The sequence below is a fragment of the Diplodia seriata genome (genome assembly GCF_021436955.1).
Source record: "Diplodia seriata strain FDS-637 chromosome Unknown scaffold_8, whole genome shotgun sequence".
Taxonomy (NCBI): Eukaryota; Fungi; Ascomycota; class Dothideomycetes; order Botryosphaeriales; family Botryosphaeriaceae; genus Diplodia; species Diplodia seriata.
The window spans coordinates 1,874,377-1,891,215 of record NW_027117315.1 but is presented as its reverse complement, the minus strand read 5'-3'; the positions used below and the strand labels follow the sequence as shown (position 1 = coordinate 1,891,215).

At 58.6% G+C, this 16,839-nt stretch overlaps 4 protein-coding genes across 4 annotated transcripts; 1 reads left to right on the top strand and 3 right to left on the bottom strand.

The window, feature by feature from the left end:
• Positions 1-2,438: 2,438 nt before the first annotated feature.
• On the top strand, positions 2,439-3,783 carry TVP38 (Tlg2-vesicle protein; the record flags this gene model as incomplete). Its single annotated transcript, XM_066779595.1, has 2 exons — positions 2,439-2,935; positions 3,060-3,783. The coding sequence occupies 2 exons, from the start codon at positions 2,439-2,441 to the stop codon at positions 3,781-3,783; spliced, it is 1,221 nt and encodes a 406-aa protein (XP_066630399.1).
• A 1,931-nt stretch (positions 3,784-5,714) lies between these two features.
• On the bottom strand, positions 5,715-10,334 carry VPS53 (Vacuolar protein sorting-associated protein 53; the record flags this gene model as incomplete). Its single annotated transcript, XM_066779594.1, has 4 exons — positions 5,715-6,390; positions 6,460-8,326; positions 9,008-9,640; positions 9,833-10,334. 4 exons carry the CDS (start codon positions 10,332-10,334, stop codon positions 5,715-5,717), a joined length of 3,678 nt encoding a protein of 1,225 aa, XP_066630398.1.
• A 3,684-nt stretch (positions 10,335-14,018) lies between these two features.
• Positions 14,019-15,362, bottom strand: SLS55_008179 (uncharacterized protein; the record flags this gene model as incomplete). Its single annotated transcript, XM_066779593.1, has 3 exons — positions 14,019-14,419; positions 14,484-14,659; positions 14,713-15,362. 3 exons carry the CDS (start codon positions 15,360-15,362, stop codon positions 14,019-14,021), a joined length of 1,227 nt encoding a protein of 408 aa, XP_066630397.1.
• Positions 15,363-15,484: 122 nt separating this feature from the next.
• On the bottom strand, positions 15,485-16,411 carry SLS55_008178 (uncharacterized protein; the record flags this gene model as incomplete). The annotated part of the gene is made up of 1 exon (XM_066779592.1): positions 15,485-16,411. The coding sequence occupies one exon, from the start codon at positions 16,409-16,411 to the stop codon at positions 15,485-15,487; it is 927 nt and encodes a 308-aa protein (XP_066630396.1).
• Positions 16,412-16,839: the final 428 nt, after the last annotated feature.

Below are 16,839 nucleotides of genomic sequence, written 5' to 3'. Positions count from 1 at the left end.
AATCGAGAACAGCCTGCCGCTAAGATATTATTGGCTGTTTCGAATGTATGACAGAATGGTCCTCCGTTGGGGTTGCAACTGAGGTCGACGACGGAAGGAGTTAACGTACTCTGGAATCAGTTGTATGATATTGTGTAGTGCTTAACGCGTGGGCGAGTCTTTGGTTTGTGGACGAAGGTAGAGCAGAGGAGGGAAGGAATAAATCAATCGCTGTTTATAGCATGCGCCTTTGCAACGAACGAGCCCGCTCGTAGTATACAAGCAAACAGAAAATAATTGGAAGAAAGAGAATGATAAGCTGTAACTTAAACACCTGCCCCAACACCTTCTTTTCGCAAACCCTTCACTCCATTACACTCCCAAAGCTCCCGCCAACCTCGCCCCATCCGCCCACGCCACCGCACCGCCAGTGTGTCCGTCAAACTTCATCCACATGAACGAATCGCGCTTTGACTCGCGCACACTCTTCAACCGCTGATCGGCAGCAACGGCGTCCACCTTCGCCGCCATGTGCGGGTCGTCGTCGTCGGTGACGAAGAACAATGAGTGATCCAATGCCAAAAAACTCTTCGTCCATGTCTGACGCCTGCTTTTGCTGCGGTTCTTGGTAGAGTTTCCGCACTCGACGGCGCTGACTGGACGATCGGTGTATGCCTGAGAAGCGGATGATGACGAGGCGAGGGTGCAGGTGCTCGCGGCAGACGACGATGAGAAATGAGATGGACGCCTCATCCACGGAGACGAAGGGGGTGTCAGTGATGACGGACCCGGGGCCGAAGTGGGTCGGACGAGGAGACATGGGTCGGTGACGATGCGGGCGGGTGGGAGGAGTTCAATGGCTTCCCCTTGGTATTCTTCGTCATCGCTGCCGGGAAGGAGGGGGTCGTAGCCGGCATGGCTCTGGTGGCTGCATGGAACGGTGACTCTGCCCTTGCCCTTGGCGCGCCGTTTGAGCGGGCGGAGTAAGGCGCGGAGGTGGTAGATGGTTGTGTGCCTCATGGTGTGTGTTTCCAGATTGGTTCCCAACTGAGGGGAATGAGATGGGGAAGAATTGATAAAGGCTTGAGGTCGATTGAATCAAGGGATGAAGCGTGGAATGTGTTTCAACGATAGGTATGCCACATACTTCCGGGTCTGGGAAAAGACTGAGATGTTGGCTGAAGAGAAGGAGAAGGGGCGTCTCCCTATGTACTGTTGCACAAGTACTTTTCCTTTTGCCCTCGGCGTTTCGAATCAATTGGGAATCTGGCATCGCGCTCCGGGAAGGAGAAGGCACAGATGGTTGGAAACATGCTAGTACAACGAAGGTCTACGTGATTGGTGTATATGGGGCTTTCGAAATCGGTCACGCAGGAGGTGTGCTGGCGATGGTGCCGCACCAAGAGGGATTGGTTCCGAATCGGGATCAGGCGTTCAGACCATGGTGTTAGTTGGTACGTCCGGGTGCAAACGCTGTTTAACCTCAGACAGCAGACCGAAGTCAAACAGGAGGGGAGGACGAGAAAAGCAATGGTAAGCATGAGAGGTGCGTGGAGATGTGCGGGCGTGCAGGGAAGATGCTCGGGCGATGCTAGCCGTTAAACGCAAAAACAAGGTTAAGTGCAAGATCGGCCACACCACGGGGCCTTGAAGCATGGAATCACACTACGAAACTTTGTACATGGCGAGGAACCGAGGCTCTGGTGGCCACCAGGCAATTGAGGGTTCGGGACAGGCTTATCGGAGAGGCATGGTGTTATACTTATCGGCCGTGGGCCAGGGAAGGTGACGGGCATTTAGAATACGGTATCTCGACGGCCGCCAGATCAGACGTTGCTGTGGTGGTGGTGATGATCGTCGTCGTGGTCGTGGTGCAGCCTCGGAGCTTGCATGAAGGGTCGCACGTGTATGGAGATGAAACAGGAAAGGAGCTCGGCGTGCGGCCAGACCACCTGCGCCACGAGTTCTCGGCCGGGCTGACTTCGGAGAGATGAGTGTGAGCCGCACCGGCCAGCTGCAGAGGCATAGGGAGGCTGCAGATGCGGTGCCAGGGCGGATGCGGAGAGTGAGTGGTTGGGTGTTGCAGAACCCCGCGGCACCCGCATCGGACCCGGCGACTCTGGCCTGGGTGCCTGAGTGCCTGGGTGCCTGGCCTGGCGGGGCGCACTACATACTCCGAGCGATCCGGCGCCAGGGCGCTTAGTATGACGTGGTGAGCTCGAGATGGGCTGCTTACCAAAGAGCCCAATCCTCAATCCACCAACGACGACTCCACTTCCCGCACCTCGACCGCCCGAGGACTCCATCGCCGCATCTCCCTCATCAATGGCTGCGTAACCGGCCTTCCGCTCCGACTCCACCGCCCGCTGCTCCCGCTCCGCCTTGTACGCGCTCTGGTCTTCGCTCAACCTCCCCGACATATCCACCGCCTGCAGCCTGATCACTTCACTCCTCCAACCATGGCCAGAACCTCTGGCGACTACGATGCGCGAGCGCTGGCGCTGCCCGTCGACCTGCCGCCCGAAGAGCAGAGACGTACCTCGCTCCACAACCAACCCCAGCCCGCATGGCACCGCCGCTCTTCATCCATCGCCCGCGGATCACTGGCTTCGAGCGCCGGCCGTCGCCGCGGCGGCGGAGGAGCCCTCGCGCGCATGCGCTCCAACGCCGCCAAGCTGCAACGCCACGGCCTGAAAATATACAAGCGCCTGACGCCGCTGCAGCGCGCCCTGCTGGTGCTGGCCGGCATCGTCTCCTTTGTGCTGGGCATCCTCTTCCTGGTCTACAACGAGCATATCTTCAAGTACTGGATGGCCCCCGTGGCCAAGAAGTGGCGCGACATCCCCGCCGGCTGGATGATCCTGTGGTCCATGACTTTCGTTGTCAGCTTTCCTCCGCTCATCGGCTACTCGACCTGCGTGACGCTGGCCGGCTTCGTATACGGATTCCCCAACGGGTGCGTCTTTTCCTATCCCTCACATCCGCCACGCCATGTGCGCGCAAATTATCCCTGTGATCCCACCTGAGAAGACACCAGCATAACCATAGGAAGAAGAATATTTTACTAACCCAATCTCCAGCTGGTTCATCGTCGCCTCAGCTACCGTCATTGGCAGCACCGCCTCTTTCCTCGCCACGCGCGCCGTCCTGCACCGCTTCGTCTCGCGCATGATCGCCAACGACTCGCGCTTCGCCGCGCTGGCCCTCACCCTCAAGCACGACGGCATCAAGCTGCTCATCATGATCCGGCTCTGCCCGCTCCCCTACTCGCTCTCCAACGGTGCCATCGCCACCTTCCCCACGGTGCACTGGGCGTCCTTCATGCTCGCCGGCGCCATCGCCTCGCCCAAGCTGCTGCTGCACGTCTTCGTCGGCGCCAAGATCGGTGAGCTGGCCGAGCGGGGCGAGCAGATGGACGCCCGCACAAAGGCCATCTCGTACGTCTCCATCATCATCGGCCTCGTCGCCGGCGCCGCGACCGGCTACGTCATGTACTCGCAGACGAAGCGCCGTGCCGCCGAGCTCGAGCAGCAGGAGCGCGAGGGCGCCGCCCGTCATCGCAGCGCGGATGAGATTGCGCGCGAGTACGCCGACGACCCCGAGGCCGGCTTGGCGGCCGAGGTGCTGCGCGAGGAGGAGGACGACATCAGTCTGCACAACGATGTCGCGGACCTGGGAGGTGGCCATTACAGGGATGAGAGCCCGATTAGGGAGAGCGAGGAGGACGGCTTTGATGATGATGCGCCGGACGTGGTATTTGATGTTGGTGACGGGGAGTCGACGGATGGGGCGGATAGAAAATGAGTTCGAAGCCGGAAAGAACAGAAGGGGGGAAAAGGCTAGATGATGTTGGTGGTGGCTGAATAGATCTCTCGCTACTCATCAACCCGCTTTTGGGGCATTTTGTTCTTCATCCACATGGGCGGCGTTCGGGGCAGCACGGGCAATCGGGAGGGACACAGGGGGACCAAGATCCGGGGGGGACACCGGGCTCGGGCGCTGTCCTTTTCATGGGGTGTTTTGTTTCTTGTATGATCGTTCATGACCGGTAACCTATTAGGTTTGGAAGGGTGTTTGTTGGATAGAGAAATCCAAGAAATATTTTGTCCACCTTTCTAATTTTTTTTTTGCTCGAGCTTGCTCGGCCCTCCAAAGTCGTACCACTCTCCGCTCGAGGTTGACAGTACCCCATCCGTGCTCCAAAACCAGTCTCCATCTAATCCGCTCCTCCCGGGGGGGAACGGATGGGTATCTCAAAACTTCGCTTTCCCCTCCCATTTTCCAAGGAAGAAAGGAAAACACACAACAAAAGCACACACACACACACACACACACACACACACACACACACACACACACACACACACACACACACACACACACACACACACACACAGACGAGTCCGACTGACCGAGGCCATCTCACCATCATCATCAAAAACCAATCAAGCCCAATCCTCAAACCCCTCCTCATCTTCGTCCCCCTCCTCCCCACCTCTTCCCTGCTGAGACCCAAACCCGTCGCTCTCCGCCGTCACCCCGGCGAACCCGCCTTCGCCGGCCACGGCCATCATCCGCCTCCTCACCTCCTCCCTCCACCGGCCCAGCTCCGCCGCCAGGCCGGCCCCGCTTTCCTGCTTGAACACCGTCCGCAGCGCCAGCAGGTCGCGCGCGCGCCGGAGGTCTACGTCTTCTTCTTCTTCTTCTTTTTCTTCTGCGGTTTTGTTGTTGTTGTTGTTGTTGTCATTTTCCGGTGCTGCTTCTTTGCCAGTGGTAGTACTCTTCAGCTCGGTGGCCGGGTTCGTGGTGGTGGTGGTGGCGGATACAAGGGCGAGGGCGGCGGCCGGGTCCTGCAATATTCGCATATTTGGTCTTGTCAGTCGTCGTTGTTTGGTTAGGGGGTTCGCGTGTGGGGTATTTGAAGGGAGGGATATGTGTGCGTGGTGGTAATGGTGGTGGTGGTGGTGGTGGCGGCGGTGGTCGTGGTAGGGAAGCTACTTACGCAAACGCGGAGGGAGGTTAGGTCGGAGAGGACTTCGGCGATCTGCATGGCTGGTAACGATCCTGCTGGATGGAACGTATGTATATATGTGCGTATGCTGTCTGCCGTGGTTTTTTTTTTCTCCTTCGTTTGCTGCGGCGAGCGGCGGAGGCGGCGGCGACGGGGATTCGCGTGTACACAGTAGAGCTGTTTGGCCCGTCGTCGGCTTGTTGCTGAGCTTGATCGATGGACCAGGAGAGGCAGAAATGGCCGTGGTTATGGAGGCTGTCGCGGCGAGGGATCGAGAGTTGCTCTCATGGGCGACGGATGGTCGGTGGTCGGGGTTCGGCGATGGTGGTGATGTGTGATGATCGGCAGCGGGGTGCGTGCGGGAGCTGAGCTCTTTTACCTCTTGGAGCCTGTGGCGTCATCGCTCAAACTTTGCCCTAGGCGAAACAGGCAATTACAGTTTGTACATTATTCGTTCGTCCCCAGTTATCCTTCCGTCCCGCAGCTATCTGTGCCGGGATCAGACTTAGGTGCACATTTCCCCTGCATGAAGCCAAACATGCAGGACGGCATACGCGTGGGTGTTTTGCCTGTTGCTTTCGTCTGCATTGCGTGCTCTACCTTTCACCCATCCACCCAATGGCCAAGGGCGACGTATGTATATATGCACCAGAATGGGATAGCAATGCAGCGAGCCGCGTGTCCCACACTGATCCTACACCACCACTACCACCTCCCCCCTCGCTCAGTCACCCAACCCTGTCCCCGTCCTTCCAAACCTCCCAAAACTGCCAACATCCCTCCTGAAGAACTTGCCAATATTCTTCAGATTCTCATTCAAATTCGCCACTGCCGGTCCACCCGCGCCTTCGCCGCCGCCCACACCACCTTGGCCCTGCCCCTCCGCAGCCGCCATAGCCGGAATAACACTACCCGCTCCAACCGGCCCACTACTGCCGAATCGATCGACACCGTCCCTTGCCGCGTTCATGATGCCGGACGCGAACGTCGCGGGGTCGACGAGGAAGCGACTACCAACTCCTTGCATGCCGCCGCCGCCCAGGCCGCCGATCCCGGCAAGTGGTCCCATGCCAACGCCCGACGCCGAGCCGGACGACGAAGAACCAATGGACGGCGTGCCGGAGCCGCCGAGGGTTAGCGGCGTGAGCAGCGCGCCCTGCAGCGGCAGTTGGGCGTGCGCGGGCGACTGCCGGTGGGCATTGAAGAGGTCGACGAGGGCGGCTTGCTCCGACTTGCGGATACCCTTGAGGTCGAGGATCTTGCGGAAGTTGGTGTCGGAGCGGTCGGCGATGTGGATGAGGTAGGCTTGCACGAGGGCTTCCGGCGGCGAGGGACGGACTTGGAGCGTCTTGAGAAGGGGGTCGAGCTTGGCCATGGATTGGTTCACGCGCTTGACGAAGCTGGGAAGGATGTTAGTGAACGGAAAAATCATGCACGACTGAGCCGAAGGCATTATCCTTAATACTTACGCCGCTGGTGGTTGCGCTCCAGGGTCCTCGCTGTTGATTATTGACAGCTCCGTAAAGCCCTTTTTCAACACATACGAGTCCAGGAGCATTTGTTCGGCGCCGACTTCAGAGACTGGCCGGCACTGGAAGATGCTGAGTATGTAGGTATTGACCATTGAATCGACGAGATTGTCGCAAAAGGCCCGCGCGTATTGCTGCTTGTGCAGGTACTTGAGAATTTCGGCTGCTCTCTCCTTGATATGCCGGAGAAGCTCGCCCACGTAGCTGGATTGATCGCCCACACTATCCAGCTTGCTCCATGGCGTGTTCCGCATTTCCCTCCATCCTTGTTCGCAATCAATTTCCACTTTGCGAACCAGTGCCCGAACAGCCGCACTTGCGATTCCCATAAAAGCGTCTGCCTGACTTTGAAGATCGACCTTTTCCTTGTGCTCCTCGTCAATCTTACTCTTGATCTTCTGCTCCAACTGATCACAAGTCGAATAGCAGTAGTCCGCCGTGTTGAGAATGAGAATCATGTCTTCAATGGAAGTCTTCTCGCCTAGGAAGTAAAACAGCACTTGCTGCCCATAGGCATCCAGGTAACGGGAAAAGGTTCTGGACAACTCTAACAACCTGGTACCTGTGGACAACTTCGCGCATTGTGCGAGTGCTGTTCGATAAAAATGGAAGAGCTCGGTGGAAGACGGTATGACAGACGTGTGTGAAAACTCATCCTCGGCATTGCCTAGGGGCTGTTGTCTGTACCTTGGTATTAGTGCAGCGAGCTGCTTATCCTGGGACTCGACCCAGAGACTCATGTACGGCTCGAATGCTTCAGAGATGGCCTGGCGGAAAGACGTTTCCCTGTCTTCTCTTGACATGATCGTATCCATAGACGACCGCGACTCGTTTGAGAACTTGCGTTCAAGACCATTCTCGAAATCGAGCGTCTCCTGGAGGCAAGACAACAGCAGGTCGACATCCAAAGATTGGCCTTTTTGTCTCATGGTACGCTGCAGAAGGCCCTTGAAGTCGTCTCTTGTGCCCTCACAGAAGGCGTTCGCCAGCATCTCATTGACCCTCCAGTGCGGCGGGAAGAGCACCGCGTGCTCGCCGTCGTACGTCTTCAACATGCGATTGAACCACGAGTACCTTCTCGAGATGTTGTCCAGCGAGCCAGCCTCGTCATTGTTCCGGAAGACCTGGCGATATTCGCGCAGCTGCGTGTTGCAGTACCAATTGACGAGGCGCGTGCGGGCGTGTTCCCCGAGCGCATCCATGACCATGCACCCCTCGGCCAGCATGCCGCGGCGCTGGGCAACCTCACTCTTGGCGAAGGTGACCTCGAAGTCCTCGCATATCTGTTCCAGCAGCTCGCGCTGCAGGTCGGCGACGTTACGGCTGAGGGTGGCGATCTGGTCGATCGAGCGGTACGACTTGAAGTGGGCGACGAGCTGAATGACGGCCTGCAACAACTGGGCGCACTCGCGGTACTGGCGGGTCTTGCTGAGGCCGCGCAGCTGTTCGTAGGCGGTGGTCAGCATCTGCAGGCGCTTGAGGGCCGTCATGGACAGGGTCAGGTTGCGCTTGGTATTGTCGAGGCGCTTGATGTCGGCCGTCATGTCGGTGATGGCCTGCTCGGTGCGCACGGCGCGGTCGCGCACATCCTCGATGCGCTTGAACAGCTCGTCTAGCTCCTGCTTTGCGTTCTGGATGTTGCGCACGCTCTCGGCGTCGGAGAGGCTCTGCTCGCCGACGACCTCGGCGATGTCCTCGTCCAGGTCATATTCGTAGTTGCGCAGGGCGTGGGAGGTGTCGTGGATGGAGGCGAGGGTGGAGGGGTGGGCGAAGATCTGGTTGAGATGGTCGACGGGATTGTAGTCGGCTGGCAGCTGGATCAGAAGGGCTCAGTTCGCGGAGGACGTGGGGCGGAGGGCTACCGGAGTCCAGCGACGCTGATGTTGCTGCAGTCGCCGACATGAAGTCAGTCTACGATCGCATTGACCCAACGTAGAAAGTCGCGGACCTTTTGGCGGACGGTGGAATGAAGGCGGCGGAGGCTTCGGGGCTCGTGCAACTGGCGGTTGCCCTGCGTCGGCGTGCTACGGTGGTTTATTGGAGGCTGGCGTTGCGGGAGTGCAGCGAATCCCGGGGTTGCTTGGAGCTGGAGCAGGGGACGCGCGCTAGCTGGCCACTCCAGGTCCAAGCTCCCCGATTGCGGCGCCCTTCTCCTCAGTGCACACTTTTAGACAAAAGCCAGTATTGTTACGAGTAAATGAATTTGCCGTGTTTGATCACGCCCTGTTGTCGGGAGCCTGCCCGAGAGCTGTTCGTCTATCTACCGTATGCTTTACATATATCCGTGATCTGCATCATGTAATTTGGACACCGCCAGAAAACAAAAAGAAATGCAGTTTCCAAGCCGTGGTTGCTATGCCTGAAGACCGGAATATCCCCCGGCAATATTACTTAGAAGTTAAGAATTCCGCGTGAGGGCGAGGCATCTGCCCAGAAATAATGGCTACTTTTTAGTTGTGCATCCCGACATACCCATTCCACACCAGACTGCTTTGATTGTCCTCCTTGTCGCCTGTGCCCGTCCAGTAGAACAAGCCGGCAAGGCGACTCTGTTTCACGTACTCGGCCTTCATTCTCACCGTTTGCGCGTTATCGTACGTGACGAACCCCCCATCGCCGCCAACGCAAAATGCCGCGCCGGTCTGGTCGTCGACGTACTCCTTGGCACCCGGTCGGGGCAAGTCCCTGTACTCGAACGTGCCCTCTTCGCCAGCATGCCCATCGTACGAATGACCCACACCGCGCGAGCCCGTAAATGAGCGGCCGTACGCCGGCACGCCCAGCAGGATCTTGTGCGTCGGGACGCCGCGGGACGTCATGTAGTTGACGGCGGAGTGGCACGAGAGCTGGCAGTGCTGGTTGTGCGGCCGGCGTGGGGACCACAACTGTGCGTGGTGCTCGGTGCTGGGCACCCACGGCCCGGAGAAGTCGTACGTCATGACGTTGATCAAGTCCAGGTAGTAGGCGGCCTGCTGCAGGTTGATGTGCTGCAGGCACCACTCGCCGCACCCCACGGCCGAAGTAAGCGTATACTGCGGCGCGGGGAGGTATGCGCGGAGGGTGGCAAGCAGGCGGATGTAATCGGCGCCTTGTTGGCTGTTGCTTGGGTGCTCCCAGTCGACTAAGCAGTGGGGTTAGACAAGCAGGAAGACAATTCGTGGATCGTAAAACGGTGCAAAGGCAAAGAAAACCATGACTCTCAACATAGTAGCACTACGAAACGCAGAAACAGGCTGCCAAGTTGAAAAGCTTCTCTGCTGCAAGGGTAGATGATGACTCCACCGGAATAACCGGGAGAGAAGGCTCAACTTACTGTCAATGCCGTCAAGGCCATAGTTGACAACCAGCTCTTTACAAGTCTGAGCAAAGCGCTCGCGGGTTGCGTCGGTGCTGGCAGCCGCGGGGAAAGGCGCGCTGGCGGCACCACCACCGCCAACGGACAGCACAACTCTCAGCACCGTGTACTTTTTCTTGAGCTCAGCGAACGCACGCAGACAGCCCTTGACGCCGTCGACGTCCATCTGGTCGTCGGCCCACTCGTCGCTCAAAAACACGGTCCCATCCTCCTTGACATGAGCAAAGGCGTAGAAGGCGTGCGAGACGACGTCGAACTTGAGCGACGACGGCGGGCGGCCCTTGTAGATGTGCCAATTGGGGTAGTAGACGCCGTTGAAGAACATGCTGACCGAGGGCGAGTTGAAGAGGGAGCTGGAGAAGTCGTTGAACCTGCTCGCGTGTCGCTCGTGTTCTTCAGCCGACAGGAGGCGGCGGTTGGTGGGAGGCCTGGGGCCGAAGGGCGTCGAGATGCTAAGCATGCTCGAAGTAGCCTAGCCGGGGCTCAGGGCTGCGCTTGCTCGGCGGAACGGCACGCGGTGCGGAAGCTTCACGGATGGGCCGGCTGTCTGTGCGATCTGGCAGTGTGGCAGGGCGAGGGAAGCGGGAGAGGCATGGCGGACGACTCTGGGTCCCAGGCCCATCATAAGAAGCCGCGCCGGTGGGGAGGGCAAAGGGCGCGACGGATGCGATCGTCTGCCTCGACCTGTCCAGCATGTTGGCGCTCGCGTTGCGTTAGGCCCGCGTGCCGTGGCGCAGGCCTCGCGAGTATTTTCTGGCGGGATTATGCGAGACATCAAGCTAGACGCGCTACTTACGCAACTGCCACTGTCAATCGCAGCTTCCACGCAGGGGAAAGCAGGTTTCGCCCGCCCCGGTAGGTGGATTCGCTCCTCACGCCTCCATCCGGACGCTGTTTGGGGACTAAACAAGCAGGGTCCGGCGCGCCGTCTCCACTTGACTCCGTATGATATGATCAGTCGAGTTGCGAGACCATCAGTAGTATCTTAGCCCCGGCCTACGCCCGCCAATGGCTTCCGGGGCGTCCGGGCGCACCCACCAAAGCAAGTGATGTTGTGACGGCCGGGGTTAGCACGCACCACCGCGGGAGCTCAGCGCAGCGATGACCTGCACCCGGCCGGGGAAGCCAGCGCCCGAATGTCGTAACGCCGCGAACGAGATGGGCTGGAGTTGAATCCGGCAGATCTGATTTGAGCTTCGGAGATCTACCAGGGTGGAGTGTGGAGTCCTCCTGGACCTCAGCATCAGCGGAACGGAGCTATCTGCCCCCATCCAGCACCATGCTCACCTATCTACGAAGATCTCGCCCGTCTTGCCCAATCATTGCTGCAGGACTCCCAATAGAGCTGATGCCTAGATCGCGCGAGCAGATTGCCTAGGCAAATCTCGGGGCTATTAGCCGCAATGGCTTGCTCGCAGCCAAGTCAGCAGTGGAGTGACTGTGGTGGCGGCGGGCACGCTGAGGGATTGCTAGTGTGGGCTGGGCAAGAAAAGGGTGTGTGTATGAGATAGTACTTGTATACCATTGACACGCGTGGCAAGATAGCCCAGGCATCCTGGGAGCATGCCGCAGGTTTGATTGATTAATATGTAAATGCACCGATTGACGGGCGAGGGACATGCCTGCAGTACCTACATAGCAAGCGACGTGATCGGCACTGGAGCTGCCACCGGCGCGGCTACGCGCAGACCACATGGGCTCGATGGCTGGTCCGGCACCCGACGGGAGGAGGATTCCCGCAGCGCGAACGAAGGAAGATAGCGGCGGCGCGTCTGACCTCCCCATGGCTTGGGCGTCAGTGCTGGTGGCGACGCGAGCTACACGTGCCGCGCGCGTCCTGCAGTGGCAGCGCGCGGCCGGGGTTTAGCCTTGCCGTCAGAGCTAGCGGCTGCCGATCACCGCCTTCAGTCGCGTCCACCCACCGCATCGCATAAGCACAGCTCCACAAAGCACAAGCGCCTCGCAAACAACACATCCTCCCTGCCTCTTTCGATCACACCGGCCGTCCAGCCCCCGCTGCCACCCTATGGCCGTCGAGTTCCAGCAACAGCCCGGCGGTGGAGCTCCCACCGCCACCGCCCAAGCCACCCTCCCGCTTGCCCAGCGCATCCTCCAACCCGACACCCAGGCGCACTTCAACTTCAACTTCAGTGACTTCCTCAAGCGCGAGTATCGATTTGGCCTCGACCCCAGCCGGCCCATCTGCAATGCCTTCAAACAAGGCCACTGCCCTCTCGGCAACGCCTGTCCGGACAAGCACCCTACCTCCTCCGCCTTCAACAAGTACGTCCACTCCTTCCACTCCTCGTACACACGCTCCAACTTACACATCCTTCGCCTTCAAACAGCTCCTTCCATGGCAGCCTCGTCTGCAAACACTGGCTGCGCGGCCTCTGCAAAAAAGGCGAAGCCTGCGAATTCCTTCACGAGTACAACCTGCGCCGCATGCCCGAATGCAACCACTACTCGCGCCACCTGACCTGCTCCAACGGCGACGACTGCCTCTACCTGCACATCGACCCTGAATCTAAGCGCCCCCCTTGCCCGCACTACGACCGCGGCTTCTGCCCGCTTGGCCCGCGCTGCGCCAAGAAGCACGTCCGCCGGGACCGCCTGTGCCGCTACTACCTCGCTGGCTTCTGCCCCAACGGCAAGCAATGCCGCGAGGGCGCCCACCCGCGCTGGCAGGACGACTTGAAAAAACCAGAGGTGCGCGCTGAGAAATCACCAGAGGAGCTGGAGCGCGAGAGAGCGCTGAGGGAGGAGGAGGCGCGCAGGGAGGAGGAGAGGGAGAGGGAGCGGTTTGAGGAGAGAAACCCTGGCATGGGCGGGCCCGGGAAGTTCAGGGGTGGTTGGCAAGGGAGGAAGAAGCGGAGTGGGAGGAGAGGAGGAGGCGGCGGAAGGTACTGATGTTGGGATGTTATTGTTTCGCTGGGCGGGGGGCAAAGAGATACCCATTACGGTCTGCCTTTATGTGGACGAAAGTGCCTGGCAAGGGAAAAAAAGGTCATGATTAATAGAATCCCAAGCCATCGGGAGGGTGGCAGGGCTTTTTCAAAAATTCACAGCGTGGAGTTCCGGTTTTGGCATTGAGAGTTCACGAACTATGAAATATTGGCTGCTTAATCGATTCTAACAGACGGGCGCGTGTGAAACCCTTCTCGCATTGCTTCATCTTTCACGGAAGCATGTGCTTAATAAGAGAGACCAGAACTTACTGTGGCGTTCTACCGATAGAGGCAGAATGTTGGAGAAAAGACGTTTTTTTCCTTGTTCGCACATAGAGTGTAGCTGAAAGTGGTTGTTTGGGGAAGTCCGGAGGGAGTGGGCAGGTTCATATGATTGCACTCGACCAGCTGCTCATCCTTTGACCTTGTCCTCTCACCACCTCATCATGAGCATTGTTCGATCCTCACCCGGTGCCTTCACGCTCGTTCGAAAACGAGCAAGTTCACGGGGAGTAAAAAAAATAGCAAAAAAACTACGCAGCCCGAGCGGCTCCACGTAGGAAAGACCCCAAGACTTACCCCGTTCATAGGGAGCTGGCAAGGTTTTTATTATTTTCGCGTCTACCAGTGCCTTTTGCCTAGATCAAGTGAAGTTAGCCCGTTCTTTTGGTACAGTGAGTGGGTTTACCACTTTGCCACGGAGACCGTGGCACTATCCTGTGGACAAGGGAAGAAGCTCACTTACTGACTTATATACTTGATGCACCCCAAACCAAGGCAATCGTCATAAAATATTACCCACCATCTCACAGACTCTTTCTCGGTCCGGCACAAACGGTAGGCTACAACGTCCAACCTACGAAGTCATTGCATCAATTGCTACGGGAGGCAGCCATCTTTTTCTTCATCGCCGAAGACACCTGCGATATCGCGCATGAAATGCATGCCGTCATTACTAGGATATGACGCTCGATTCCGCATCATAAGCACTTTATGCAACCACATTCCTTCGGCCCGTCCCTTCCTTGGCTGATCCCAGCTCATTGACTATTCCGGCTACGTTCTCCCTTCCATCAGGCACTCACTCAAAGTAAAAATCCAGTTCACACCAAAACAGACGCAACAATCACGACACACCGGGGCCACCCTGAGTTGAGATAGTCTATTTGTATTTGAATTCACGTCTGTCTACCGTGTCACCGAACCCTCGGACCCGTCGGCACGCCGCCAGCGTTCGCCTGCTCGGCCTTGATGACCCTGATCTTCGTGCTCTCGCCGAGCTTGTCACCCGACTTGTCGTCTTCGCCGTTGCTGCTGCCCACGCCGCTGTCGAGGCGCTCGCGCTCGAGGCTGCGGTCCCACGAGCTGGGGTCGATGCCGAGGATGCCGCCAACGTTGCCGCGGTCGCCCGGCACGCTGAACTCGCGGAACACATAACGCCATTCGTTGAGGAACCCGCGCACTGCCTTGCCAACCTTGTCCTTGCCGTTCTTGCTGTGGTGACCGGTGCCGGTGATGGCGTAGATGGGCCGGGTCGAGTTCTGATGTTGCATAAGGATCTTGGAGAGATACTGCACTGACTCTTCGGGATGAAGGCCTGGGAATCTTTAGTACTTTAAGGGCGCTAATTGACGAGGACTAGCGGGAGAATTCGGGCATACCATGCAGATCGACATAGAGCTCCTTCGCATTGGGGCTATTGTCTTTGTTACGCTCGTTATAGAGGTGCTCGGCTGCCTCGCGATGAGCTTGCCGCATAAGGTTGTTTTCACTTTGACCTCGAAGGCTAAGAGCCTTGGCTGCGCGAGAGTCGTTGCGGTTCCATGCTTGTGCGGCACTAATCAAATCAGTACAGTCTCACTTGAAAAAATGGTGGAAAGGACAACAAACCTCTGAAGGAACTTGTTGCGTAGACCACCGTGCTTGAAAGCTTCCTGACGGGCCTTGAGATATGCCTTGTTTGCAGAATCGCCCGTCTCAAGCCAAGGAATGTGCTCTGGGGCAGGGATGGCCTGCGCGGCTGCACTGTTCTCCCTGGTACCATTGAAGCTCTTTGCAGGCCTAAGACCTTTGCGCGGCTGGGCCGGGGCAGGAGAAGGCGACATCTTCACAACATCAGCGAGCGTATTCGGGGCGCTGCCGTCCTTATTGACATGGCCATGACCACCGCGCTTTCCGTGATGCTTCTTTCCACCCTTCGCTGCCGCTGCGGATGCAAGACTGGGGAATGCCTCGGGATCATCGGCTGCGGGAGCAGATGGCGTTGAAGCACGTGAATGTGAGATCTGGCGGCTGCTCGATGGCCGAGAATGAGTGCGGTGCGAGCTGGGAGTGAACGTTGGGAAAGGACTCAGGCCAGGAGGAGGCGTGGCAACGTTTCGAACACCGTAAAGTTGCTCAAGTGCGGACTGTTCAGCATAATGACTGTGCATGGAGTGGTGAGATGCCGTCTGTTGAAGAGACGGGAACGCCTCGTAATCCTGGACTTGGAAGTTTGGCTGTGGAGGCGTCGAGCTTCCTTCCAGCATCATCTTGGACATCAGACTCGTGGGGTCATGTGAGAACAGACAGGTGTCGCCGGCGAGGCAATTCCCAGCCAGCCAGTACCTAGGTATTGTCAGCATTGTCCTGAATGATTGCTAGGACAGCGAGATATTTCCACTCACTTGCACACCGTCTTGCTCGGGTCATGGCTGAAGCGGCAATCGGCTCGAGCGCAATGGCCGGTTGTGAGCCAGTACTTGCACAACACGTTGGTCTTGATCTGACCAGCAGGGGTTGAAGGTCTGAACGAGGGGCTCATGGACTTGCCAACCAGATACGTCTTCTCCGGCTGGTTGACTGGCGTCGGCTGCTGAAGCGCGGCAGACTGGTCCATAAGGGCCTGGACGGTTGCTGTGAAATCATAGCCATTCTCTTCCAGCGCTCTCTCTATTTCGTCGTTCGAACGGTTGTCACGCAGAATGGACCGGAGCATATCATAGGGATCCATGTCCATAGTGTAAGGCTGGACCCACTCGGCGGCTGCGCCATTTAAGGAGCCATCTCCGTGGAGTGACGAGGAGACACTTGCAACGTCGTCGTTGACCAGCCAATCCACCGTGTCGCTGCCATAGTCGCCGTAGATATCGGGAGTGTGGCTGGGCTCGCTGAACTCATAGGCATTCAGGTTCGGGCTGTGCGGAATGTGTGGGGTTGCATAGGCCATGCGCGGCGAGGGGCGCGGCGAGGTGAAGGGCGACGCGGTGGAGGACTTGGCGCGCGAGAAGCCCGGAGGCGCAACACCAAAGCCGGGCGGCGGGGCTATGCGCGGCGAGGAGCTGGAGGGCGTGGGAGCTCGTGCGACCTGCCAAGGAGCTGGCGACGAGCGGCGGATGATTGTATGGCGGACGGGGGGCGGCGAGGCGGACGAATTGCTGGAGCCGCGGAAGCGCCAGAGCGAGTCCAGCACAGCGTCCTCGAGAGCCTTGCCGCTCAGCGACGTCTTCTCGCGCACCAGCTCCTCGAGCTGCTCGGTCTTGTCCTCATCCTCGAGCGAGTCGTCCTGCAGGACCGGCAGGCAGAGGTCGTAGATCTCGTCGGACACCATGGCGCGGGTGCGCGTAGGATCGGGCGCGTTAGGGGTGCGCTGGGATCGCGGAGGGCGCGGCGGGGACTGATCGGGTGTTGAGAGGAGGTGCTTGGGGGTGGAGTGCTGTCAGTCGGCGGCTGGCGTAAGCGCAACGGGCCCCGCCGTGAGCTGAGGCGAAGGCGGTCTAGATGAGGGAGCGTCTTGGGGCGGGCTGCGAAGGACCGTGGCGCCGCAGCAGGCCGGTAGTGAACGAAGCGAGGCTCTGGGAGGTAATGGTTTGGGGGGTACGTAGCAGCCTTACGGGAACTTTGAACTGCTGGTACGGATTAGTCTGGGGTAAGTCGAAGGGCCCGTGCCGCTGCTGTTGCCGCCGCTGACTGGCTGCCGGCCACAACTGCTCACCGGCGACGGCGTGAGGGAGAGGGCCGCACCCAGATCAGGGCGAA